This window comes from Neofelis nebulosa, chromosome 8, assembly GCF_028018385.1.
Source record: "Neofelis nebulosa isolate mNeoNeb1 chromosome 8, mNeoNeb1.pri, whole genome shotgun sequence".
In the NCBI taxonomy this organism is placed as follows: Eukaryota; Metazoa; Chordata; class Mammalia; order Carnivora; family Felidae; genus Neofelis; species Neofelis nebulosa.
In genome coordinates this window covers 6,591,810-6,616,629 of record NC_080789.1, presented here as the reverse complement: position 1 = coordinate 6,616,629, position 24,820 = coordinate 6,591,810, and the positions used below count along the sequence as shown (strand labels likewise).

The 24,820-nt window shown below is 52.7% G+C and overlaps 1 protein-coding gene and 1 non-coding gene across 2 annotated transcripts; one reads left to right on the top strand and one right to left on the bottom strand.

Moving 5' to 3' along the window:
- Positions 1-1,253: 1,253 nt before the first annotated feature.
- POLDIP3 (DNA polymerase delta interacting protein 3) lies at positions 1,254-23,758 on the bottom strand. Its single transcript, XM_058741118.1, has 9 exons — positions 23,606-23,758; positions 14,775-15,165; positions 13,744-13,830; positions 12,494-12,589; positions 10,577-10,756; positions 9,938-10,015; positions 7,038-7,167; positions 4,570-4,636; positions 1,254-3,611 (listed from the first exon to the last, which is right to left on the bottom strand). Exons 1-9 carry the CDS (start codon positions 23,662-23,664, stop codon positions 3,434-3,436), a joined length of 1,266 nt encoding a protein of 421 aa, XP_058597101.1. The 5' UTR covers positions 23,665-23,758; the 3' UTR covers positions 1,254-3,433.
- A 291-nt stretch (positions 23,759-24,049) lies between these two features.
- LOC131484100 (U12 minor spliceosomal RNA) lies at positions 24,050-24,199 on the top strand. Its single transcript, XR_009248022.1, has one exon. It is a non-coding gene; the product is annotated as a U12 minor spliceosomal RNA (small nuclear RNA).
- Positions 24,200-24,820: the final 621 nt, after the last annotated feature.

Here is a 24,820-nt window from a genome sequence, read left to right as displayed (position 1 = left end):
GCTCAGGTCACGATCTCACGGTCCGTGAGTTCGAGCCCCGCGTCGGGCTCTGGGCTGATGGCTCGGAGCCTGCAGCCTGCTTCCGATTGTGTCTCCCTCTCTCTCTGCCCCTCCCCCATTCATGCTCTGTCTCAAAAATAAATAAACGTTAAAAAAAATAAAATTTCCAGGGCTGTATTTAGTGGAAAGGATAAAGGTAAGTTTTCCATCCCACCTTTCCAGAAGAGGAGCTGTTCCACTTTTGATACCATAATAAAACCATGTGAAAATGTACAACGGTACAGCCACTGTGGTAACTGAAACAGCAGTTCCTTAAATTACAAATAGAATTACCACGTGATTCAGCAATTCCACTTCCGGGTATGGCCCCCCAAAATTGAAAGTAGGGTCTTAAAGAGAAATTTGTATACCCGTGTCCACAGCAACATTCTTTGCGATAGCTACAAAACGGAAGCAATCCAGCTGTCGGTCCACAGACGAGTAAGAAAAATGTGGTATACGCGTACCATGTAGGATTCGTCAATTTAAAAAGAAAATTCTGATGTATGCTACCTGGAAGAAGCTTGAGGACATTTTGCTAAATGAAATAAGCCAGTCATACTGCAGGATTCTACCTACGCGAGTAGTCAGAATCTCGGAAAGTATACGAATACTTGCCAGGGTTTGGGGGGGGGGGGGGAGAACGGGCAGTTGCTGTTTCATGTGAATAGCGTTTCCGTTCTCCAAGATGAAGAGTTACCGGGAGGATGGCGGTGACAGGTGCACAATGTCAATGTATCTACCACCACTGAAGCACACACTCACACATGGTTAAGATAGTAAATCTTATGTGTATTTTACACACACACACACACACACACACACACACACACACACACACACACCATCAACGAATTACTTCCTTTCTAATGCGGAATCGGTCGAAGGTCAATTTCGCTGAGGAGCTGAACTTCAAACCAAGGCCAAATTCGGGCTCTCTTGTTCGCCATGAACAGACCGGATTCTATGTCAGGGCTGACGATGCCGGATACCCAGTGAGGCATTTCAGGCCCAGGATGTACCGAGGCACTGTGCCCGGTGCCTCCCAGACTCATGCTCACGTCCCAGGCTGAGGAAACTGGGGTTCGGCAAGTCCTGTGAGGAGCTGCGCAAGGTCATAGCTGGTGAGGAGGAAAGCAGAGGCTGATTCCTGTTTTCTAGAGCCAAGTCCCACAAGGCCACTCATCATCTTTTAAGAAAGGACAGCTCAAAGGTAGGAATAACAAATATTTATTCAGAAATGGGTAAGTAACATATAGTCTCCTCTATCCCTTAATGTCTCTTCCTCTCCTTCTGAACAAGAGATACACGTGAGGAATGTGGAGGGGTGGGAGGTGGAGGGACACAAGGATTGGCCCATCACCTTCTCTTCCATTTCCCATGACGACACCCTACGAAGCACGGGAGGCCAACAGGCTCCACCCTGCAAAGGACCACACGGCCGTCCGGAGGACAGGGCCCAGATGGCCAAGAGGCTGCAGCTGGGCTCCGTGGACACTCTGTGACCACCGGAGTACCTGGCCCGGGGCGGGGGAGGGGGTGAAGCCATATGCAGGCGGGCGATTTACCATCCCTACTTGAAGCAGAGTCCAAGGAGTGATCCGACTGTCCCCAGTACCTGAAAAACCAGGTCCTACTGCCTTGTGGGTGCTCTCATGGATCAAGAAGGGGAAAGTGTAGGAAGAATGTCTTCCAGCTGCTGAGGAGAACTAAGTTTGCACCCGTTCAAAGTGGGGAGAAGGGAAGAAAGGAACAAAAGCAGCATCCTTTAGAGAACTGGAAGCTGGGGCACCGTCAGGTACATTCCTTGGACTCCTAAGGCCCAAGGAACCTCAGAGCTGGAGGGCTGCACAGCGTTCACAGCCTGAGTCCTTCCCGCTTACCGACAGAACTCTGAAAACGTGAGTTTCCAGATTCTTCTTCACTGGGCTGGCCCCAAGCAGGCCATGAAAGACTCTTTAGTGTCTCAGGTCTCCTTTACTTCCTAGACTTGCGCCTTTCACGACACTCGCTACGGATTCTGTAGCGCTCCAGAGCCCTGCTGCCCAGCTCGCTCCAGCTCTGCCAGCCTGGATTCCCTCGAAGTCCCAACAAAGCAGCAGCGGAGACGGAGGATGCCCCTGGAGCCATGCTGTCCTGGTATTCGGGGGCTGCCCCTGGGGGCTACAGTTTTGCACCAACTGCCTGGAACCACGCCGAGGGAACAACCTACCAGCTTGCCTGGAAGGGCTGCTCTGCTCTCTCAACACCCCCCCACCCCCCGCCACCAAGGCCACCCACCACTCCTGTGCCCTTCACTGCCAAGGCAGGAAAAGACCCCTCTGGTCACGAATGGATGGGTCCCTCCCAACAATGGGAACAGTGCCCCTTGGTGGTGGCTGGATCTGTGCCTCTCTCAGCATCCCCACTGTCCTGTAGGCATCTGAAGCCAGAAAAAGCCAGGAGCAAGACATTACTCCCATTCAAATAACCCCCCAGACCCTCAGTGTCACAGAACAATAATAGCCAGACCTTTATATAAAAAAACAAGACAAACCCAACTAGCGGAGAGCTGGCGTTTGCACCTAAGCCTTGCACCCAAGGTATGAAGAGTGCCGTGCCAGGTGAGCACTGGGAAGGCGGCCAGCCCCTGCCCGCAACGATACCGAGAAGGCTGAGAGCTGGGGCGGGGCACCAGGCATAACCCAAAGAATGGGAACCGTGAACTCGAGAAGTTACCAAGTCACCTGAGACGGCACAGGCCCTCGAAGCCAAGGGCCGGGAAGGCTCTTCCTAGTGGCGCAGCAGCATCCCCCGCCGCCCTTGCGGCGTGGCCCCTCCAGACCACACGGGTCTAGAGCCAGTCGCGGTGAGAGCACCCAGGCCGCGTGCAGTGACCAGGCAGGTGAGCGGCCCAGCTCCGGAGCGGACCTGGCTTCCGCTAGGACGGCAGGGGCGCCCTTCCTCACTCCGCTTGAAAGTTTAAAAACAAGAAAGGGGAGGCGACTCCTCGCCTCCTGGAGAAAACAAGTGTCCTTCAAAGAGGCCCTTCCCTGCACTCCATGGGGCCACACGAAAGCCACCCAGAGAATTTAGGGTATCATTTTCAGACAAGGAATCAGTTCAAATTAGGGGCTCAAATTAGGGGTAGAGACGCTCCGAGCCACACAAGCCTACCCTGGTGATGAGGTGGAGGGAGAAGGGACAGACTACAGGAAACATTAACGCACAGAGGAGCACGGGGTAGAACACAACACAGAAAGGTGGGTTCCGTCCAGCGAGGAAGCTCTCTACCCCTGGCGACCCTTCCCACGCTCAGGGGCCTCCAGTCCGACGGCCCATTGGTCACAAGCTTCGCTTTAGGAAACAGAGCCACCCTCCTCTGCCCCTGCTTCTGGCTGCCTCACTCCCCTGCTCAGAGTTTGATTTTGAATTCTGTGGGCTGTGTAGTCACAGAGGCCCCTGAGGACTTGAAGAGCGCTTTCAGGATGGTGTCAGGGTCCACTTCGGCAGGAGGGTTGGAGGAGGCAGTAGAATTCACCCTGCGAGGCAACTCACTCTCCTTTTTCACTGAGGGGCTGTCACTCAGCCGTCTGTGGAGAGCAGAGAAGAGTCAAAATCCTTGTCAGTTCTCCCTCGGATGGGGAGGGAACCCACCATTTACCAAGCAGGTTACGAAAGCTGGGCGCTGAACGTAACGCTCTCCGCACCCCTTGATCGCATTACATTCTGTAGCCTGTTGTGATCGGGGGTTTTAGGTTTAGGAAACACTCCGTATGTCCTTGAGGGGTGGTCACACACGTCAGCTTAGTATGGATTTGGAGAAGTCTTGAAGTACGGAAACTGAATTCACTCCGTTTAGCGCAACGGTTCCCAAACTTATTAGGTCATTAAAACCCTCATTTTTCAGAATACAACTTATTCCTGGAATACAGCTTTAAAAACTTGTCCAAATCACACAATTCAATATCTAAGGTTCAAATCCTGGTCCTTCTACATTTCAACGTCCGTCTGCCTGCCCCACCGACCTTGGCAAGTCTAATATCCTCCTGAGGTTTTTGTCTCCTCATCTATAAAAGATGTCCTGCCAGGCTACATTTTATGCATCTCAGGCTCTGAAAAATCCTCAGTCCTGGGCCAGACATGTATGTGCAGGTGTAAAAAAAAAACAGGGCTGGCACCGGGTACCGTCTCCATCAGGGTCAATGACAAGGAGGTGGGAGTTTTCCAATCACTTGGGTGGTGCACACAGCTGTACAAAGGACACAAGTGGCCTGCTCTCCACTTCCTTCTGAGGTATTTCTAAATTATAGAGCTGAGGACAAGGTCTTAACGCTAGCTCGTGGGGTCAACCCCTGCGGAAATGACAAGACGTCTCACTTTGTACAAAATTCAGCACTCCGACTGACCACCTGCCATCAGAGTGGAGGAAACGGAACAGAGGAAAGCGGTTCTGCAGGCAAGTTACCCCAAGGAGAAGAGACAATCACACAGAGTAAACAAGGAGATAAGCTCCACTCTGTCCCCAGCACCACCGCCTTTGGAACTTACAGCAGAATGGGCTGGTCTGAGGTGATAACGTTCCCATTCATGTGAAGGTTGCACTTCATTGGTTGTCCTGAAAAAGAGCAAAAAAGAGAAAGCTCTGCCATGAGATTTCGGCCTAGGACAAAAGGCCAAGGGCTGTGACCTCTGCACCCACCACTGGCAGCTCTGGCTCTGTGACCGTGACCGGGGATGGAGCGGCCAGGCTTTGGGGATCCCAGGCTGAGGGCTATGAAACCTCAGCAATGACAGCACCAAAATGCAAAGTGGCCAACATTCCTTGCTTCTAGCAGAAGATGAGAACCGGAAGGAAGGGAGACACTGAACTCTGTGACGCAGTCTAAACTTCTTTGTGAAGCAGTAAAGGAAAATGTTTACGTGACGAAACTAAGTGAAAAAAAGAATTCAAAAGTGAATATACACACTTCTACTTCGTCTATGAAGGATTAACTGTGACAAGTACCACGCTGCTACTTTGCACGCTATGTGACTAGCACTGCAGTAACAGCACAAAAAAGGGGGGAAGAAGGAATACAGCCAAGTAGGAGCAACATTTTTATATCTCACTAGAATTCGGTATTTATCTGAAATAGACTCTGATAAGTTACCACAAACACTATAAACCCTTGAGCAGTAAGATAGTGACTCAAAAAATATGGTGAAAAAAATTTTAAAGGAACTAAAATACCACACTAGAAAATAGTCATATAATGTAAAAAAAAAAAAAAAAAAAAAAAAAAAAAAAAAAAAAAAGCCACATTAAATGTGAATGGATTAATTAATCCAATCAAAAGGCAGGGACGGTCAGACCGGATTTAAAAAAAAAAAAATTCAACAATATGCTATCTGTAGGAGACAGACCTTAGATTCAAAGATACAGAAAGGTTGAAAGTAAAAGGATGGAAATAAACAAAATACCCAAATAGCAACCCTAGGAAGCTGAAGTGGCTATTCTAATATAAGACAAAACAGACTTTAGAACAAAAAATGTTATCTAGAGACAAACAGGAACATTTTGTAATGATAAAAGGTCAATTCACCAGGAAGAAAACCATTATAAACATAAATGCAACTAACAGAGCTTCAAATACACAAAGCAAAACCAGCAGAATTTAAATAAGTGAACAATATAGCTGAGGAATATACTTTCATTAATAGATACAACAACCAGGCAGAAGACCAAAAAGGAAACAGAAAATTATAAGTCACCTAGACCTAAGAGACATCTACCAGCAGCAAAACACATATTCTCCTTGAACACTTATGGAACAGAAGGAAATTTGGCTAATTCACAAATATATGAAAATTAAACAAAACAGTTCTAAATAACCAACAGGTCAAAGAAGAAATCACAAGGGAATTCAGAAAATACTCAAAGGTGAATGAAAATAAAGACACAATATACGAAAATATATGGGATGTAGTAGCAAAGGCACTGCTTAGAGGAAAACATACACCTGTAAATGCATACATTGAATACAAGAGTGAAAAGACAACCTACAGAATGGGAGAAACTATTGGCAAATCACTTATCTGATAAGAGACATATTAAGAATATATGAAGAATTCTTTTAGGGGTGCCTGGGTGGCGCAGTTGGTTAAGCATCTGACTCCTGATTTCAGCTCAGGTCGTGATCTCACGGCTCACGAGATCAAGCTCTGCACTGGGCTCCGTGTTGACAGCGCAGAGCCTGCTTGGGATTATCTCTCTCTCTCTCTCTACCCCTCTATCCCCACCCTCTCAAAATAAAGAAACAAACATTAAAAAAAAAATTCTTTTAAACTCAACAAGTATGCAAATAGCCTGAATACACATTTCTCTAAGATATACAAATGGTGAATATGCACATGAAAAGACACTCAACATCATTCACCATCAGGGAAACGCAAGTCAAAACCCCACCAGCTGTCTATTAGTCTCTGCATCGATGTACGTACGCAATAAATACACAAATTATTCAATAAACACAGAAAGAACAGAACAGTGGAGAAAAGTGGCATGGCAGACAGAGTTTCTCTCTACAGGCTAACCCGAGATAAACAATGTGACTCTGAACTCAGTAAAATCAGTAGCTTACTCCCTAGAAGCAGAGCTCACCCAGGTGCTAACAGTTAGACAAGGCTTCAGGCCTTTTAGGAACCTGTTTCCTAGCAGTAATCAGACCAACATCTGGAAGGAGGCGGCTAGGACTCCTGGCTTCCCCGGCAAGACCTCTTAAGAGAACTATCCATGGAGAAATGGTATTTCTCTGCTTGCTAGAGTTATGTACTAGAGCTGGATGAAAACCTGTAAAACAGGCAGCCCAGGGTACTGCACGTCCCTATGTTCTTGGTGCAGAGGAAATCCCAGAGGGATGAACGAACCAGGAGCCCCTCCCCGCCCCCCATCTCAGAGGAAGGCCTGCTCTGATGGCCTGCCGCTTGATAGCAACGAGCAGCAGGACAGTAAGGTGGCTGCTTTCTCCCGGACTCACCATCCAAACACCTGTTGTTATACTTCTTATATGCCGTAATGGCATCATCCTTCTTCACGAAGACCACCTCTGCTACCCCAGGATGGACCAGCCGAGCCCTTTTGAGGGCTCCACACACACAGAAAAGCTCCTGCAAAGAACAAGAGGGGTTAGCATCATCAGAGGAGAATTTGGGGCCATTATACTGCCTGCCTGCCATTCACACACTCCAGGGGGCTCTGGGTAGACTGGTGGCTACACTCCAGTTGAATATGTCCAATGCCCAGGATTTCAGGGAGGTGCCATTTTAGGTGCCTCTCACTGTGGGACCAGACGAGGGGACAAGCTGAGCTGGCAGCAAGAAATGGGTCTGGACTTATAAGCCTTGGAGTCCCTCCGCCCCCAGCAGGGCATCCCAAAGTCCTGCTTCGGCATCCACTGTCTCAACAGAGAATTTCTCTGAGAGCTCCGTCACGAAAAGGAACATGTAGGCTCATCACAGGTAGTGGTTGCTATGTCACCTGGGAATGTGCAAGTTACTTCTCTGACAATGAGTTTTCTCTTCGGGGGGGGGGGGGGGGCGGGGGGGGCGGGAAGGAAGGTCTCACCTACTTCCCAGGGCTGCTGAAAGCCCAAATGAAGTCATTTTTCAGGGCAGTGCTTTGTACACGTGTCACTGCCAGCACCATGTGCTCTGACGCCTCGTGTCTTGCAGAGCAGGAGGTGAGGCCAGAGAGGGAACATGGAAATGGTCCACGGAGGCCGACTCCCACCCATGCCGTTTCTTCACTAGTAACTCCTTTCACAAGGTTGTTATGAGGACAAAAAGTCACAGAATGATTTGGTTTATTTTATTTAAAAATTTTTAAAAAATGTTTATTTAGGGGCACCTGGGTGGCTCAGTCGGTTGGGCGGCCGACTTCGGCTCAGGTCACGATCTCGCGGTCCGTGAGTTCGAGCCCCGCGTCGGGCTCTGTGCTGACAGCTCAGAGCCTGGAGCCTGTTTCGGATTCTGTGTCTCCCTCTCGCTGACCCTCCCCCGTTCATGCTCTGTCTCTGTCTCAAAAATAAATAAAACGTTAAAAAAAAAAAAAAAAGTTTATTTATTTTTGAGACAGAGGGAGACAGAGCGCGAGTGGGGGAGGGGCACAGAGAGAGGGAGACACAGAATCGGAAGCAGGCTCCAGGTTCCGAGCCGTCAGCCCAGAGCCCGACGCGGGGCTCGAACCCATGAACCGTGAGATCGTGACCTGAGCCGAAGTCGGACGCTTCACCGACTGAGCCACCCAGGCGTCCCTGGAATGATTTGTTTTTAATGATGAAGTGGAAAATGTTAAATTCCAAAACCCAAATGTGGAACTGAATGTTAAGTGTGACCCCAACTTCATCACTGCTGTTCTCCACACATTACCTGTGTCGGTAGAGACGGGAGGGTGGCTACTACCAGCGGTTACTCTGCGTGGTGGTGACCACAGGCAGTCAGTTTCCACGACCCTGCATACAAAGTACCTGCCACCTAGTAAGTGCTCAATAGGGGCGCCTGGGTGGCTCTGTCGGTTAGGCATCTGGCTCTTGATTTCAGCTCAGGTCACGATCTCATGGGCCTGGGATGGAGCCCCGTGTCAGGCTCTGTGCTGACAATGCGGAGCCTGCTCTGGATTCCCCCCCCTCCCCCCCCCCCACCGGCCTTCCCCCGCGTGTGCGTGCCTATCTTTCTCTCTCAAATAAATTTAAGAAAAACAAAAACAAGTGCTCAATATGGTAGCTATTACTCCTTTTATAATCAGGAAAAAAAATCTGTTTTAATCCCTTATTAACTCGTGAAGTATTAGACAAAGTAGGCTACAACCTCCACCGTGCGTACCGTTCACTGGGGAGCCTGCTTCCTTCTCAAAGCCATCACACAGCAGTCACGTTTCACAACCGAAACCACTGTCAAGCGAGGCGGCCACCATGGGCTGTGACTGAATTTGGTGCGTTCATTCCGTGATCTGACAGTTCACAGCTAAAAGGGGACCTGGACTTTTAAACTGATGGTGGGGTTTTCTGGTGCCCAAACGAAAACGAGGCAGACAAGCAGTGCCGGCTGGACCTGGCCGCCTGCTTCCCAGGTTTAGGTTCTGTCCATGAACTAAGGGTGGGACAGGACAGACCAGGGCAATCTAGAAAAGCCAACCACCAAGTAACACCAATCCATCCCATTTCCTTTTACTTTGGAATCATCGTGAAAACCCCTGGAGGAGGCAGAAATTCCAAAGGCTCACAGGAAGATAGGAACCACCGGACTTTATGCCACGGAACAAGAAGATCTCATTCAAGACCCATCCAGCACGGTCCCCTGGCCCTGATTTAGAAGCTGTGAAGAACAGAGTTGACACAGCCGGTCCGACGGCTATCTTCTCAAAGACCGGCTTCCAAGGCTGCGCCCTGGCTGGTGTCTGGGAACTTGGAATTTGGGACTCCCACCACCCCGATCGATAGGAGTGGTTCACTGAGCCTAAACTGTGCAAACGATGTGGTTTATGCTGAACACCTGCTTTCCTCTGGGGCATCTTGGAATGCTGGTATGCACTGGCAGAGGGTGTCTACGTAACTAGTTCCTGATAAAAACCCTGGCACTGAATCTGTAATGAGCTTCCCTGGTTTCACGCGACACAACTCGCTGCTGGGAAATAGAGTGCATCCTGACTCCACGGGGAGAAGAATCCAGAAATTTGCACCTGGACCCCCGGCCTTTGCCCCACGAGCCTTTCCCTTTGCTGATTTTGCTTTGGATCCTGTAATAAACCCTGGGCCTGACGTGACTCCACGCGGAGTCCCGTGAGCCCTCCTAAAGAACGAGCAAACCTGGCGGTGGTCTTGGGGGCCCCTGACACAGAAGCGGCTTGAGATGTAAGATTCTGGCAGGATACAGTACTCACCACGATGTCCTCCTCAGTGACTCGAGGGTGCAGATTGTTCACTGTCATCTTGGTGCCTTCCAAGGGGCTGAGGACAGGCTGCCAGACAAGACAGTTACCAGAAGTCACACAACAGCTATGTGCTCAACAGCAGCACGTGCTCTGGGCCAGCGGCCAGGAAGGCCCAGAGGAAACCCCCCTAGAGGCCCCACCACCCCACGCTAAGGGCCGGAACCTCTCATCACCTCCCAGATATGCCAGACACTTTCAGGCCTCTGAGCCTCTCCACGGAATGCCACTCATGTTTCAAGACCCACCCGGCTCAGGTGGACCTTCTCCTCGAAGCCTTCCCCGCTTGCCCAGGGGACCAATGCTCTTTCCTCAGTGCTCCCGGCAGCTCTCCTCTGGACAGACCTCCGTTCTACCGCCACACAAAATTGCCCTGTCTGCACCTCTGTCCTCCCCACTCGCCTGCAAGCGACCGAAGGGCAGGGGCCACCGGGTCTCGGTTTGGTCGCTTGTGAAATGGAGGTGGCCACGTCCGCCTACCTCACGGAGGTGCCGTGAGGACGCGACACGGTACGCACAACACACTGCCCACCCAGCGCGGGCTGACTCTCCACTGGTATGCTCGCTTTCTCTCCTTCACCTTCACCTCACCTCAGCAGGCGGCAGCTCTTTGGGAGGCTCCTCCTTGTTCACTAGCGTCCGAGACATGTTGGTCAAGGCTTTTGTTCGAACAGAGGAGGGGAGGGCAGGAGCTGTGTACGCATCATTCTGAACCACTTTGGTGAGAGGGAGGGCCTTGGACACGGAGAACTTGGAACTGCTCAGCCCGGCCTAAACAAGAGGCAGACAGGAATCTGAGGGGCTAGAGAAGAAGGGGAGAGAAAAGCCCTAAGGGGCTCACGACCGCCACCCCCGAGCCCTCCCGGCTCCGCAACTCCCTTAGAGGTCTGGAGCCAAAAAAGGTTGCGAGGGACTTCCCCCAAGGAATGGGCGGGAGGGGAGAAACACAGTTTGTGTTCACAGAAGCCACTCTCTAGTGCAGAAGTCCTTGGTGAGAAACTTCCATGCAGGCCTGATCTGAAGCCACAGGCCGACTCATACCACGTAGACTTTATGAAAACCCTATGATTCGGGGCTAAGCAGAAGGCCGAAAGTTTGGGGTCAAGTTCATTCCCAGACCTGCTTCTCACACAATGGGCTGATTATCAGTTCTGCGCTGGCGAGGCACAGGAACCCACTCTTAAGAAGGCCCAGACTCCCAGCTTTTTGGTCCCCGTTTCGACCACACAGAGGCACCATGCAGACCCCTGGCCCGATCAGCTCCCGGACCGTCAGGGACAGGCTGCCAGAGCTGGCAGGTGCAGACCAGCAGACGCAGTTCCCTCCCTCCCCTGCTGCCCCTGACTGGGGATGTGGTCCCTTGGATATATAAGCCAGTCAGCTCCCGGGTGTTAGCGCGTCTGAGGAAAAAGAGGTCGGAGGCAGAAGCGGCAGGGCTGATTCACCAGCTTCTCTGAATCAAATGACGCGTCCACTCCTCACGCTCGACTCCACATTTCTCAAGCTGCTGAGTCTTGAGAGCCAGTGCAGTGAGCGTAGGGGTTACACGCAGGGCCTGGGAGCCAGGCTGCTTGAGCTGGAATCTCAGATCCCCTATTTATAAGCTGGGTGATATTGAGTGTATTTAACCTCTCTGGGCCTGATTCCTCATCTGTAAAACAGGAACGACAGTAGTACCCACCTCACCGGGTGGGCGGGAAGGGGAGTCTTAAATTGGTTCACACAAACCCTGCATTTTCTCAATCAGGGTGAGCCACGAACCGAGCCAGCCGACACCCCCCCGGCAGCAGACCTCAGCAACGCAACCAGCGCAAAGGCCCGGTGCCCGTAACAAATCGGCAACCTTCAGCTTCACGTATCACTTTAAGAACTTCAGTGGCAACCAGGAAACTGGTCCGCACATTCAACGCAGTGACAATACGGAGTCTTTGGGTCTCTGCAGGCCAAACAAAGGCCCTCGGCTCGGGTGGCCCCTGGCCGCCCTCCCCGTAACTGGCTATACCCGCTGACGCCGGCCTCCCTGCCATTCCAGATACTGCTCTCTCTGCTTCTCTGCGTGGCATCTGACCAGCACCCAGTCTTGCCCTGCAAGCGGGCTGCACGGGGTGGAGAGCACAGGCAAGGTCGTTTATTCTCGCTCACACCGACTGAGGGAGTCCAGTTTCAAAAATGGAATCGGAGGGAAGGAGAACACACAGAACATTCTGCCACAGAGGAAAGAAAACGGGATTCCCTCCCGTGTGATCTCACACTTCCCCCGAAGTGCCTCCAGCAGCAGCTGGAGGGTGTAGCCCCACACTTCGCTAGCTGCGGGCCCTTGAACACGATCACCGGCCACTCTGGTCTCAGCATTTATGAAACCAGCCACTGGATTAGTTCCAGTTCTGAAAACCTTAGGACCCGAAGGAAGAAAGATTTCGGAACTGAAAGGCCATACACTCGCCCACGTCTCCCACCCACCCGATCTGCTATGCATGGCGAGCGCAGGAGAAACATAAAATGCCTTACCACGTGGTGGAGAAAGCTGCTTGAGGCTGCAAATTTCATCTGTTTACTGGGAATGGGAGCTACAGCGTCATCATCGTCCTCCAGGTCATATACATTCTGAAAAGAAAGAAAGAACAGCTAACGTGGCCTGCAGACTCTCAACAGACCTTTGGAACAAGGACAGCAAGACATGGAGCTGAATGATGGCTGGAAAAGCGGGTGTGTGTGGGGGTGCTTGGGGACACTGGCCGGGAGGCCAGGGTTCAAATCCTGATAGGCTGGCTCCTCACCCACAAGGACCCCCACAAAAGTGCTGCGACCTCCAGGTACATTAGAGTTTCCTCTCCACATGTGGGCAACACCTAGAAACACTTATGATGTTTGTTTACAATCTTGGCTTAGCAAGTCCATCCCAGGCAGTCTGGCCTACAGAAATAAATCCAACCCCGAGAAAGAGCTCTAGCCACAACAATGTTCACAGAAGGATTTCTAACAGTGAAAATGACAGGAAAATGGCTTAAGTAAACTGGAACATCAACTCAAAGGACTATGCAGTTATTAAAAACGTTCACAGTAAATGTGAATCAGAGAAATGCTTGAGTTACAAGTGCAAACAGAATGACAGAAAATCGAATAATAATATAACCACAACTACAGCTATGCATTAACTAAACAATAATGACACTCAAAACAAAAGGAACCAGGGCAGAATTTCAACAGCAGCTGGCTTTGGAGAGCAGGACCAAGAGGGACTTTTTTTTTCCTTTTTAATCTTTCTCTATTTTGCAGTGTTCTGAACTAAGCACATACTACTATTTTTAATGTTTATTTTTGAGAGAGATAAAGAGACAGAGTACAAGCTGGGGAGGGGCAGAGACAGACAGACAGACAGACAGACAGACAGACAGACACAGAATCCGAAGCAGGCCAACGCGGGGCCCAAACCCATGAACCGTGAGACCATGACCCGAGTTGAAGTCAGACGCTTCACCAACTGAGCCACCCGGACGCCCCCCGCACATACTACTTTTATAATAAAAAAGAGAAGACTTTCAATCTGCCTCTCTGCCCCTTAAATACTCACCCCCCCCCCCCACCCCCATAAGAAGTTTCTTTTTAAAAGTCATAAACTGCAAGAAGCTAAATGTAATTTCTCCAATTCTTCACACTGGGAACCTTGGCCAGGCCTCAGTTCATCCACTCAGAAGAGTCCATCAAAACACACACGTGTGCACATACACTCACGCGTGCACACACACTCTCTCTCTCACCTGCTTGGCCGGGTGGTTATTGACAACATTGATCCTCATTCCAGCAGGATGGGTGTGAAGGGGTGCCATGGCCTTCTGCTGTGGAACCTAGAAAACCCAGAGACCAGAATTCATCCCCTGGGGTCCACACGTGCCCTCCGTGCGTCAGGAATCACTGAACTTGAAGTATGGTAGCGCTCAGTTTGGGTCTGTGGTAAAAAGCCCTAGAGTGCCTCATGTCCAAAGCAGGAGTGACAGAAGCCTCGTCATCCTGCTCGACGAGCCTGGCTCGATACATCCGCAGCCGCTACTCCTGTCACCAAGGTTGCCGCGAAGGTCGAAGGATACTGTTTTCGCCCCCCTGGGCAGCTGCGCTATCGGCCAGGGCACGGGACAAGGAGTCGGGTGTGACCAGGCTCCTACCCGGTCCTCCCATTCACCGGTTGCGCTAGCCCTGGGCACCAGAATTCACAATTGAGACCTCGAGTCTTCTCTTATAAAACTGGGGTAATGGGGCGCCTGGGTGGCTCAGTCGGTTGAGCGTCTGACTTCAGCCCGGGTCGTGATCTCACGGCTCGTGGGTTCGAGCCCCGCGTCGGGCTCTGTGCCGACAGCTCAGAGCCTGGAGCCCACTTTGCATTCTGTGTCTCCCTTTCTCTCTGCCCCTCCCCAGCTCACGCCCTCTCTCTTTCAAAAATAAATTAAAAACAAAACAAAACAAAACAAAACAAGACAAAACAAACAACTGGGGTAATGATCCCAGAGTCTCAGGAGAAATAAGGTCATAGGTGGTAGTGCCTGCCACACAGCACGTGCTCCACGGCGTCCGTCCTCTCCCCGCTCTTCCCTCCATCGCTAGCTCTCTTGAGAACGTCACTTACTTCTGCCGCAGCCCCCTTTCCTCTCCGCGAAACTCGCTGAAAACCCCGCCTCCCTCACAGGGTTACTATCCAAACACTCGGGAGAGCTGTCATTTTGGCCAAACACTCCTGGCCCCCACCGCCTGCCCGAATCTACAGTTGTTCCCGCCTTCCCAGGAGAGCCACGCCTACCTGGATGGTTTTGGTGAGCTTCAGGGCAGGGGTCACTGTCCCAATGGGGGGGCTCATGAAGGCGGCTGGGGAGTTCCGCTTCAAGCTGATCTTCTCCCGGGCATCGGCCACCTGGCGGGGCTTCTGGGGCACCGCGCTCTGCTGCTTGCGGGAGTTCAGCATCTCTCTGGCATCCTGCACTTTCCCTTTGATCCGGAACCGAGCATCTTTCTGCAGAAGCTTTTCCCGGGCGTCCTTGACTCCCAGCTTGAGCCGGGCGTCCGAGGGGCCGATCTTCTGCCGGGCATCAAACCTCTGCTGGAAGGTGGCTGTGCGCGCTGGCTGGCTGAGAAGGCTCTGCTGGGTCCCAACACGAGATCGAACACCTCCAATTCCTGGTCTGGCATTGAGACTGCAAGTACAGATTGCACATTAAGTGGATCTGGGTGTCGAGAGCGGCCCGTGGAAGTAGAGCCATCGTACTACTGGGAAGAGAGGGAGTTTCTGGAGAAACCAGAAGTCTGCTCGCTGAGCAAACAGGCTTATGTTGAAACTTCTCTTCTGGGTCATGACTCTTAGCTTTGCGTTGCAAATAAAATTCGGAAGAGGGGCCTGGCGGTTTCGATCACTAGGTAACACACTGGCTTCCTCCCTAGACCAGGTGTTCTGAGACGTCATTAGGAATAATAACCTCCAAGTGATGCTGGTGCCAAAAAAAGGCATATCCCCCAAATATTGTAACCCCACACAGGGGAAGAACAACTTCAGTTTCCAAGGTTCTTCACAGGCTTGCTCTCAGTCAGCCCTCTCAGCACCCTGTGGGGTGGGTCGAGCGGGCTTGGAGAGATTCGATGACAAACAAAAGACACCAGCCTGCCTTGGGTGGTCCAGGTCTCCAGGGCCCGCACAAGATCCCCACTGGGCTGGGAGCAGGAGCCACCCGCTAACAGGGAGAAAAGAAAAACAGCCACTTCGTCTGAGTTGTTTCCACTCACAACACTTCTGACGCCAAAAGTGTGGGTGTTCTCCTGACATCAACCCTTCTCAAACTTTCTAGACGTCACCGGGTGTCCTATGATTCAACTCTGACACAACATACCCAGAGTCTGCGCAGACCCCACAGGTTACGGGCTCAGTCCCGCAAGACGGCCCTCACTTCAGATGCCACTCCCAAGTCCCGGGCTTCCCATCCTTCTGACAGACTAAAACTGAGGGGACCCACGCCCGCTCCTCAAGTTCGGTAAGTTGCTAGAGTGGCTCACAGAATGCAGCAAAAACAGTTTACGCGCTACCATCAGTTTGTTATAAAGGATACAACTCAGAAACAGCCAAATGGAAGGGGTGTGGAGTTCCCATGCCCTCTTGGGGTGCACCACCCTCCCAGCACATACACGTGTTCACCAACCCAGAAGCTCCCCAAATTCCACTGTACAGGGGTTTTTATAGAGGTTCCATTATGTAAGCAAGGTTGAATGGCTGGCCATTGAGGACAGCCTCCGTCTCCCTGGAGGGAGGAGGGCGGAGGGCGGGGAGGACTGCAAGTTCCAATGAACCATGCCTAGGTCTTCCTGGTGACCAGTCCCCGTTCTGAAGCTAGCCAGGGACCCAGCAAAAGCTACCTCATTAGAACAAAAGATGCTCCTACCACCCTTATAACTCAGGGTTTTAGGACCTGTGGGCCAGGAACCAGGGATAAAACCAAGTACGTGTTTATCACACTCTGCAACAACAAGAATGTCAAATCCAGAAACCGTTAAAATCGGAAATGAACCAAACTCCATTACACAGGCCTCATTTGCTGGCGGGGTTCCTCTGTTGGCCCTTCAGTGGCTCGTGAGTAAAGAGAAGGCTCTTCCAAGTACAATCCTGGAAGTCCTTCCTGGGGTCCACAAGCTTCTCCCTCACCCCCCCCCCTGCCCACCACACCACGAGGCCGGTCTACTCCAGCTGCTGCCGCCACCACCACTGCCCCCACCCTCGCGGCGGGTGCCCTGCCTGGGGCTCTGGCTCCCAAGGCAACATCTCCTCTGAGGGAAACCCTCCTTCTCTGCTTGTTCCGGGACAGCCCTCCTCTGTGCTTCCAACTCCATCTGCTTGTTTTCTCTTCGCCACTGGACTGGGAGGGGAGATCGGGGCTCATTCTGTTTCAGGGCCCGGTGCTTTACAAGCGGTGCTGAAACCTGGCTGAGCTAAGTTAGAAACTCTGGTGGAGTTGCTTAAAAACACAGCTGTCTAGACTCCGTCCTCACGGCTCCTAAATCCAAAATCCGGGTGAAGGCCTGGGCATCTGCACTTTTGACTCCATAGGTGGTCCTGGATTAGACGGCAGTGTTCAGAATCTCGGACCTGGTGTCAGAAGGCAAAATTCTGCTGAACAAACAAGTTCCCGTACGGCCTCCCACATCTGTGTCCAGGCCTCCCAGGAGGCCTCCTAGTACTCCCGCGGGCCTCCGCAGCCGCCTGGGGACTGTCCCGCAGCTCCCGTGCTCACAGCAGGAGCGTACCCAAAGAACCAGCCAAGGCAAGCCTGGACTTTCATCCGGTTATCCTTAGACTGGAGGAAACACACCTGCTGCCCCCAGCATGCCAGAACGCTGCCCGAGACCGTGATGCGCGGACCAATTTTCTTTGAAAAACAGCAAATTATTTTAGGATTTAAATACTTTCCAGTGGGTCTATACAGGAACTGGGTGGAAGAGAGAGGGAAAGGATCATTTACAGAACTGATCCGATTAGGTTTAAGGTGGGGGTGGGGCTGCTTGTCCGTCCCTGTCCCATTTTCTCCTGTAGAGGCAGGGGCTTAAAAAAAAAAAAAAAAAAAAGGCAAAGCCAAAGGGCTGGGGTGTTTAGGGAGGCCAGCAAGCACGATGAGGGAGAGAGGAACAGACAGCACGCCCCACCCCCCTGGAGTGGCCTGCCCTCAGTTTCAGGGTCAGCGAGGCCTCGGCAATAGTGGAGCTGGGCTTTCTGGCGGCACCGAAACCCACAGCTACTGGAGGGGCCCCTGGTGTTTATGGAGGGAACACACGCTTCCTAATAAAGCCCTACCCGCAGGCCCAACTAGCTGGTGAGGTGACCCCACTGTTTTTGTTTGTTTGTTTTTTAATGCCTTCAGCTCCCTACATCTCCCTACACCCACCAAAGAAAAGCAACAGGCTGTCCGTGCAGACCAGGAGCTACGACTGAAGGCCTACTCATAAAATGGGGAAAAGGATTTTGATCCAGCTTTACTGCCCAGATCCAGGAGAAACCAGCGTCAGTGGAAAGCACTCCAGATAAAACTGTCTGCTTATCACACAGGGGACCTCTCTGAAGCCACAGGCTTTGGGCTGGGGAATCAAGCCACCACAGAGAGCATGGTGAGGAGCACTCCCGCCCTAGGAGAGGAAGGCTCACGCCTGTGGGGACACCACGAGCCGCCAGACACACCTGTGGGGCAGCGAGAAGACTTAGACGCGCGGCCCGGGTGTTTGGGAAGAGCAGAGGGTGTCAAAGGTCACACCGACAGCCCACCGTAGCCTGCAGCCTCTCTGCTCTCGCAGCAGCTCCGGTGGGTTCCCCGGTTCCTGCCCTCCTGAGCACTCCCTCCTCGCCTCTCCCTTACCGCCTCCCGGCTGGCCGGAAGCTTCCCTCCTTGGGGAAGGTCAAGCCCAAGTTGCCGGCGCTGAATCACAAGGACCTGTTCCCAAGCCCGCACCTCCTGCAGCACTAAGAGCCTCTGTAAACCCTGCCATCTCCTCACCTGGGTCAGCCCTGCACCAGGGGAATAAAAAAAGGCTCAAAGAGCTTTCCAGTTGTGAGCTCCCGCCAAGTGGTGTCAGGGACCCTACAGCTGCCCCACCCCCGTATATTCTCCTTTCACGCTCACAACTGTGAGGATTAGGTTATTTTCCACATTTCACAGAGGATGTCCTGGTGAAGGCTGGTCTTCACTGCATCTACTTAAAGCACCAATAAATGAAGCATGGGTCAAGGATAAAGACCAGAGACTGAGGGGTTGAAGAAGGGGGAGTGCTGTCCCAGGCTACGGAAGATCTTAGGCCCCCAGACCCGTCCAGGACCACAGCACACTCCCTAGTGACCAGGGGGTGAGCACACACACATCGAGCGTGGCGCGGCGTGCCCACTCTGGCCCCACGCGCCACGCTGCCTGTCTGGCAGGAAAGGCCACCGAGATGCCTCGGGCCGGTCTTTCTATCCCCGTGAACAGCACAAAAGGTCCATCGGGGAGGGAGGGCATGTAGTGGTGGACGTGGGAGCGCGAGCGAGCCGCTTCCCCGCAGTCCCCCGCACTCAACCCCCAGTCCTTTCAGCTCCTTTCCCAGCAGCTTTAGGGGCTTCAGTGTGCAGGCTTTTTATAATCGCCGCCCCTCCTCCTGCATGAAAGGACAACCATTCATCCCGGCGGGCAGCAGCGCTGGGTACAAGGCAGGCATTAGTCATCAGGAATTTTTCAAATAAACACTCCCGCTAGGTCCGGGTCTCCAAAACACAGAGCCCGCGGTGTGTTACCCTCCGGTTCCAAGAACCGCCCGAGGGCTCCCTAACAAAGCCCAGCCCCTCAGCGGAGCCTCTGGTCTGGCCCGGCTTCCGCCTGCAGCCTCACTGCAGACTGGCCCCGAGGTCCCCGAAACACGTTCTGGCCTCAGCACTCGTTGGGAAGGGGCGGGGGAGGTTTTGAGCAAGTCTCTGGACTCTGAACTGCCCCACCCGGCTCTGCCCTGGCTCCGGAGCCCCGCTAGTACTCCATGGGGTCCTGGGGAGAGCGCTGCGGGTGAGAGCCAATGCCCCCACCCCGGAATCTCAGCGCCTGCCCCGGACCCCACTGGAGCCCGGGTGCTCTCCCCCACACCCTGACCCGAGCCGGCTCTGGACAGATGTCTAGTCCAAGGATCCGGGCCCATTAGTGGGGCCCTGGGTTGTTATTATAAAGTGGATTTTAATCCACGGGCATCTCTGGGTCAGGGTTCATGTGTGTCCAGGGCATCTTTATGTGGAGGAAACACACTTTAGTTCTGTTACACGAGAGTCAGTTCTGAATTAGGGGCTTCACAGACACAAAGAAACAAGATACCATCCCCTTACCCTCCAAGAGACTCTCGTGCAGATGTTCTGTTTTAAATCACAATTCTTCCCCTCCAAGTTACAGAACGACTAACTTTCCTCCTCTTTGCTTCAGGTCTACAATTCCTTTATCTTATTTCAACAAGGAAACAAACCCCCAGTACCAGGAACAGAGAGCCCTGGCCTGAAAAGGAGACCAACCTCCTTCCCCGTGGCTCCCAGGACTCCCCAGACAGGGCATCTGGCCCAGAGCTGCTCAACTCCAGCATACTCAAGGTCCAACCTTCCCACTAAGGCTGCCTGCCACCTTAGAGGAACCTTCCCTAACCAGGAGGCGGCAGTGGACGGACAGCTGTCATCTGAGAGCTAAACTCAGAGCGGGCGACTTTGCTAACGTGACCAGCAGTATGCTCAGATCTTAAGGAAAAAAACGACGAGAACGGGCCCGCACTGCAGCTGGTGCCCAGTGCCCTCCCGGGGAGACTCATCCGTGGGCCTTGAGCAACTGAAGTCCCCAGGGAGTTCTGTGCAGGGGGAAGGACAGCGCCCCGCCATGGCTGAGTGAAGTATCATTCTCTCCCTTTCTCTATTTTCACAGTAATCATGGAAATTTTTTGATTAATGGGGGGGGGGGGGGGGGGGCAGGTAGTAATAAGCATGACCCCTTTCTTGGCTCACAAGGTGTGATGAACACAGAACAGAAAGACTGCTCCAAAGAATGAATACATTCCATGACCTGTGGGGAAAGAGGTGATTTACATCTCCACCGGTTCTTTTGCTATTTCCACTAAGAAGAAGAAAGTTTTCGGGGACAGTCGCAGGTTCCACATAAACCATCAAGCACAAGGTCTTCCTGGGACCTCCATGCACCATCATTCCACAGTCCCAGGAAGGGGACAGTTCTTCAGCAAGCAGGTAGGACAGAATACAGTTACTGTAGGAAAATGACATTTGTTCACTGAAATAAGCTCAGACCTTTCAGTTCTTTTTTTTAAATTTTTTTTTTTTTTTCTTTTTTCAACGTTTTTTTTAATTTATTTTTGGGACAGAGAGAGACAGAGCATGACAGGGGAGGGGCAGAGAGAGAGGGAGACACAGAATCGGAAACAGGCTCCAGGCTCCGAGCCATCAGCCCAGAGCCTGATGCGGGGCTCGAACTCACGGACCGCGAGATCGTGACCTGGCTGAAGTCAGACGCTTAACCGACTACGCCACCCAGGCGCCCCCAGACCTTTCAGTTCTTGACAGGGACACCCTGGCTGTAGTTTCTGTTGGCTTGCAAGTAAAATAAAAATGAAGTTTCCACCAGGTTTAATCCAAACACAGCACGCATACTAGTCTCTGTCTGCACGGTCCCCCCTCCAATCTTCACATGATAGCAAAGTAATACTATCTCACGTATCGTGACACAAAATTGGATGTTGCTTCTTTACTTAAAAGCCTTCAGGGGCGCCTGGTGGCGCAGTCGGTTAAGCGTCCGACTTCAACCAGGTCACGATCTCGCGGTCCGTGAGTTCGAGCCCCGCGTCAGGCTCTGGGCTGACGGCTCGGAGCCTGGAGCCTGTTTCCGATTCTGTGTCTCCCTCTCTCTCTGCCCCTCCCCCGTTCATGCTCTGTCTCTCTCTGTCCAAAAATAAATAAAAAACGTTGAAAAAAAATTAAAAAAACAAAACAAAAAAAAAAGCCTTCCATAATGATGACCATAACTAACATGTATCAAACACTTAGAACCATCAAATACTCTGAAAGTACTGTAGACAAATTCACTTAGTCCTGACAGTCACCCAAGAAAAGAATTATTATCCACATTTTATAAATAAGAGAGGTAAGGAATGGTTAAGTAACTTGCACAAGCTCATGTGGACAGTGAGAGAAGGGAACTCAAACTTCACAGTTTGACTCCAGGGTTACCTACCGACCCACCCACCCCCCACCCCGCATCGGGGGGGGGGGGGGGGGGAGGGGTTTGGGCATCTACTCCTTTAAGGAAAGATCCACGATAATTGCCAACGTTTGCTGAACACTCACTACCTGGTACAAACTTTAAAATATACATTTTTGTATTCTATCCAATCTTCTCAGCAACCTGCCAGGAACCAGTCTTACAACGAGGGAGCTGCCCAGCTCAGAAGTCATCTCGCCAGGGAGGCACAGAACCCAACAATGGGCCCAGAAGGGCACCGGGCCTGCCTGCTCGCAGACAGGTGTTCATCCCACGGATCCCCACCCAATGCCCAACATGAGACTCTGCGCACCTCCACGCTAAAAAAAAAAAAAAAAGTACAGACCAACAGACAGTACAGACCGCCCGCAGTCAGGGCCGTGGGGGAGCTGATGGCCTATGCACGTGTCCTGGGAAGCTGGTTCATTCAGCAACTGTCAGCAAATCTATGAAACCCAGATGGATTCCCAAGTGGCCAGAGGACCCAGCACCAATTCCACACCAGTTATTGGAGGGGAAGACCTAGGAGAGAACAGCTGCGCAAATTAATACTTCCTGTGCGCCTGTTGCAAAGGAGGAGCCAGGTGGAGTGCTGGCTGCTGAGTTCTGCAGAGGAGGCAGCAGGTGTAGTGGATATGTGGGTGGGGTGGGGGGCTGGGGGGGGGTGGATCTCCCTTTCAGTTAGCAACAGCAAGGATCTATTTTCTAGCCACTGCACCACTGGCACAGGGGGATATTAATAAACATCTGTTGGGTGAATGACATGGGAGAAAACAGTATCTACAGCCAGTTTTTTACAGCCAGTTTAGGAAGACACCTGAATTTGTGCTGGAGAACTGTTGGCCACGTTCCCACTTACTTCTTCATACAGCTGAACTGGAGCCCATAAAGGCTGGAAAGGACTAACAATACTTAAGGGTCCAGAGGAAGTTTGGGGCACATCACTGCAAATCGTCTCCTCACTCAGATCCAGAACAGTCTACTCTGACAACTGGGAGTTACAAGCACCGAGCAGCTCTAACCTCCAGCCAGTTCCACCTGTTTTTCTGCCCAGGCCTGAGGTCAACTCAGCCGGCTGCTAAAGGGCACTCAGCCCCGATTCTCAGCTCTTCGTGGCCTCGGGCAAGTCTCTCTAACCTCTCCCGGCCTCAAGCTCTTCATCTGCAAAATGGGGAAAATATCAGTACCTGGCCGGTACGGTTGCGAAAAGAGCAAACGGGACAAGAGATACTTGAAAGCGCTTGCAGAACTTGAAACGCCGCACCTCGGAGGCGAGTGTTAGAGGCAGCGGGGCCGGGAAGCGCACGCAAGATTTGGAAGTGAAGCTCTGGGTTTGAGTCTCGGTCTCGGCCTCGGCGGTGGCGGTAACAGATCGGAGGAGTCCGAGCAACTCACTTCCCCGCTACACTTCAGTCGTCCTAACTCTAAGGCGGAGCAGAGATCGTGGACGGCGGGGCCCACGTGCCGGTCTTCCCACGGGAGGGGGCCGTGCGCGGAGACCCCCCCGGACCCTTCCGTCGGGGACGGCCCCTCCCCCCGCGCGACCTGCCCCAGCGCGACCCCCACCCCCCACCCCAACCCCCGGGGCCGCTCCCACGAACCGGGCGCCCCGGCCCCGCCGCGGCCAGCGGCTTCCCTGGCCCGCCAGGGCGACGGCGCCTCCAGCCAGTGGACGGTCGGGCGGCCGGGCCCGCAGCGGCGGCGGGGCCTAGCCAATGAGGAGCGCGGCTGCGGCAGGGGGCGGGCGCAGACGGCGCTCCGCGTCGCTCCCGGGCCGCTCCCTCCCCCGCCCCGAGCCCCGCTAGGCCGCGGGCCCTGAGCACCGAAGGGAGAAAAGGCTGCTCACCGCCCCTTCGTCGCAGCTCCGCGCTTCCGGATGAGCTCGTCCAGGGAGATGTCCGCCATCTTGCACCGCCGAGCGAGCCGCTAGCCGCTTACACTCCAGCCCTCGAGCCCGCCCCTTCGGCCGCTCAGGAGCAACTAGCTGCTTCCGGCGTTCGGCCGACGAACTCTCGCGACAACTCCACCAGGGCAAAAACCGGAAGGGGCGGCGCTCCCCGTGAGGCTTTGCGACGCCAGCTGCTTATCTGCATACGGCGGTCGGGGGGCCTACGGTTCCCTGTTCTCCTCAGACGAAGAAATAAAATGGAAAGCGACATAAAAACTTAACTAGCGAGTGAGACAAACTGCGAAGGAATCGGGCTCTTAGTTCAATGCTCGACTCTGATAGTCACCGTAGGGCTAATGAGAATGGAATTTATTACCCTGGGAGTAACATGGCCTCCTCTTTATGCCTTAAACTTATGAGTAAGGAAAATAACGATTCGGGGTGACGCCCGAATCCTCACTGCTAATGTGAGACGAATTTTTGAGCGGGTAAAGGTTGCCCCTAAGGTGACCCGCCTACTTTGCGGGATGCCTGGGAGTCGCGATCTGCCCGTCCCCCTTCTAATCACTGAAAAAACAGACGCGCGTCTTCTGATTGAAAGTCAGTTTTCAGAGTAGGTGGTTTCTTGCGAAGTAAGTAAGAGCTTTGGCTGCAGAAGGGTCTTTTTGTGCTTGTCAGCCCCGCCCTTGGCTTTTGTTATTCCCAATTTTTTGGTTGTTGTTGTTTTTGTCTTGCTAAGTTGGCCCGGTTTTTCGATTATAGTGGTTCATGGACAGCCTTCCGCTTGGCGACCGTAGCCAGTTTCTTGCCCCTGGAAGCCTAGAATAAGTTGTGGGTTAGAGCGAAAGATGCCTGCGGCTACCGGCTGCACACAGTAGGCGCTCGCGTTGCAGCTCACGGGGTGACAGCTGGAGGGACCCCTTGGGTCCCCTCGAGCCGCGCTTCGTGGCGGTATGGCTTTTTCACCAGCAAATCGCTTCTCCTCGTTATGCTGCGGTTTGCTTGATCTATAAAATGGGGCAAATAGCAGGTCGGTGCGAGGGTTGCATGACAGACTGAAACTCTTGGACACGTGCAATTGCCTTTGCTATAGAAGGGGCCGCCCCAGGACCCAGCGCTGAGCCCGGCACGAGGTAAGTGTCCAATATGTTTGTTGCGTGATCGGTAGAAAAA

Bases quoted from the DNA above. Each gene is read 5' to 3' on its own strand.
- POLDIP3 (XM_058741118.1), bottom strand. From the start codon at position 23,664: ATGGCGGACATCTCCCTGGACGAGCTCATCCGGAAGCGCGGAGCTGCG. The intron at 13,831-14,774 runs GTAGGCGTGGCT...TGGGTTTTCTAG, and splicing joins AGCTCACCAAAACCATCCAG to GTTCCACAGCAGAAGGCCAT. The intron at 3,612-4,569 runs GTAAGTTCCAAA...TGCTCTCCACAG, and splicing joins TCAGACCAGCCCATTCTGCT to ACGGCTGAGTGACAGCCCCT.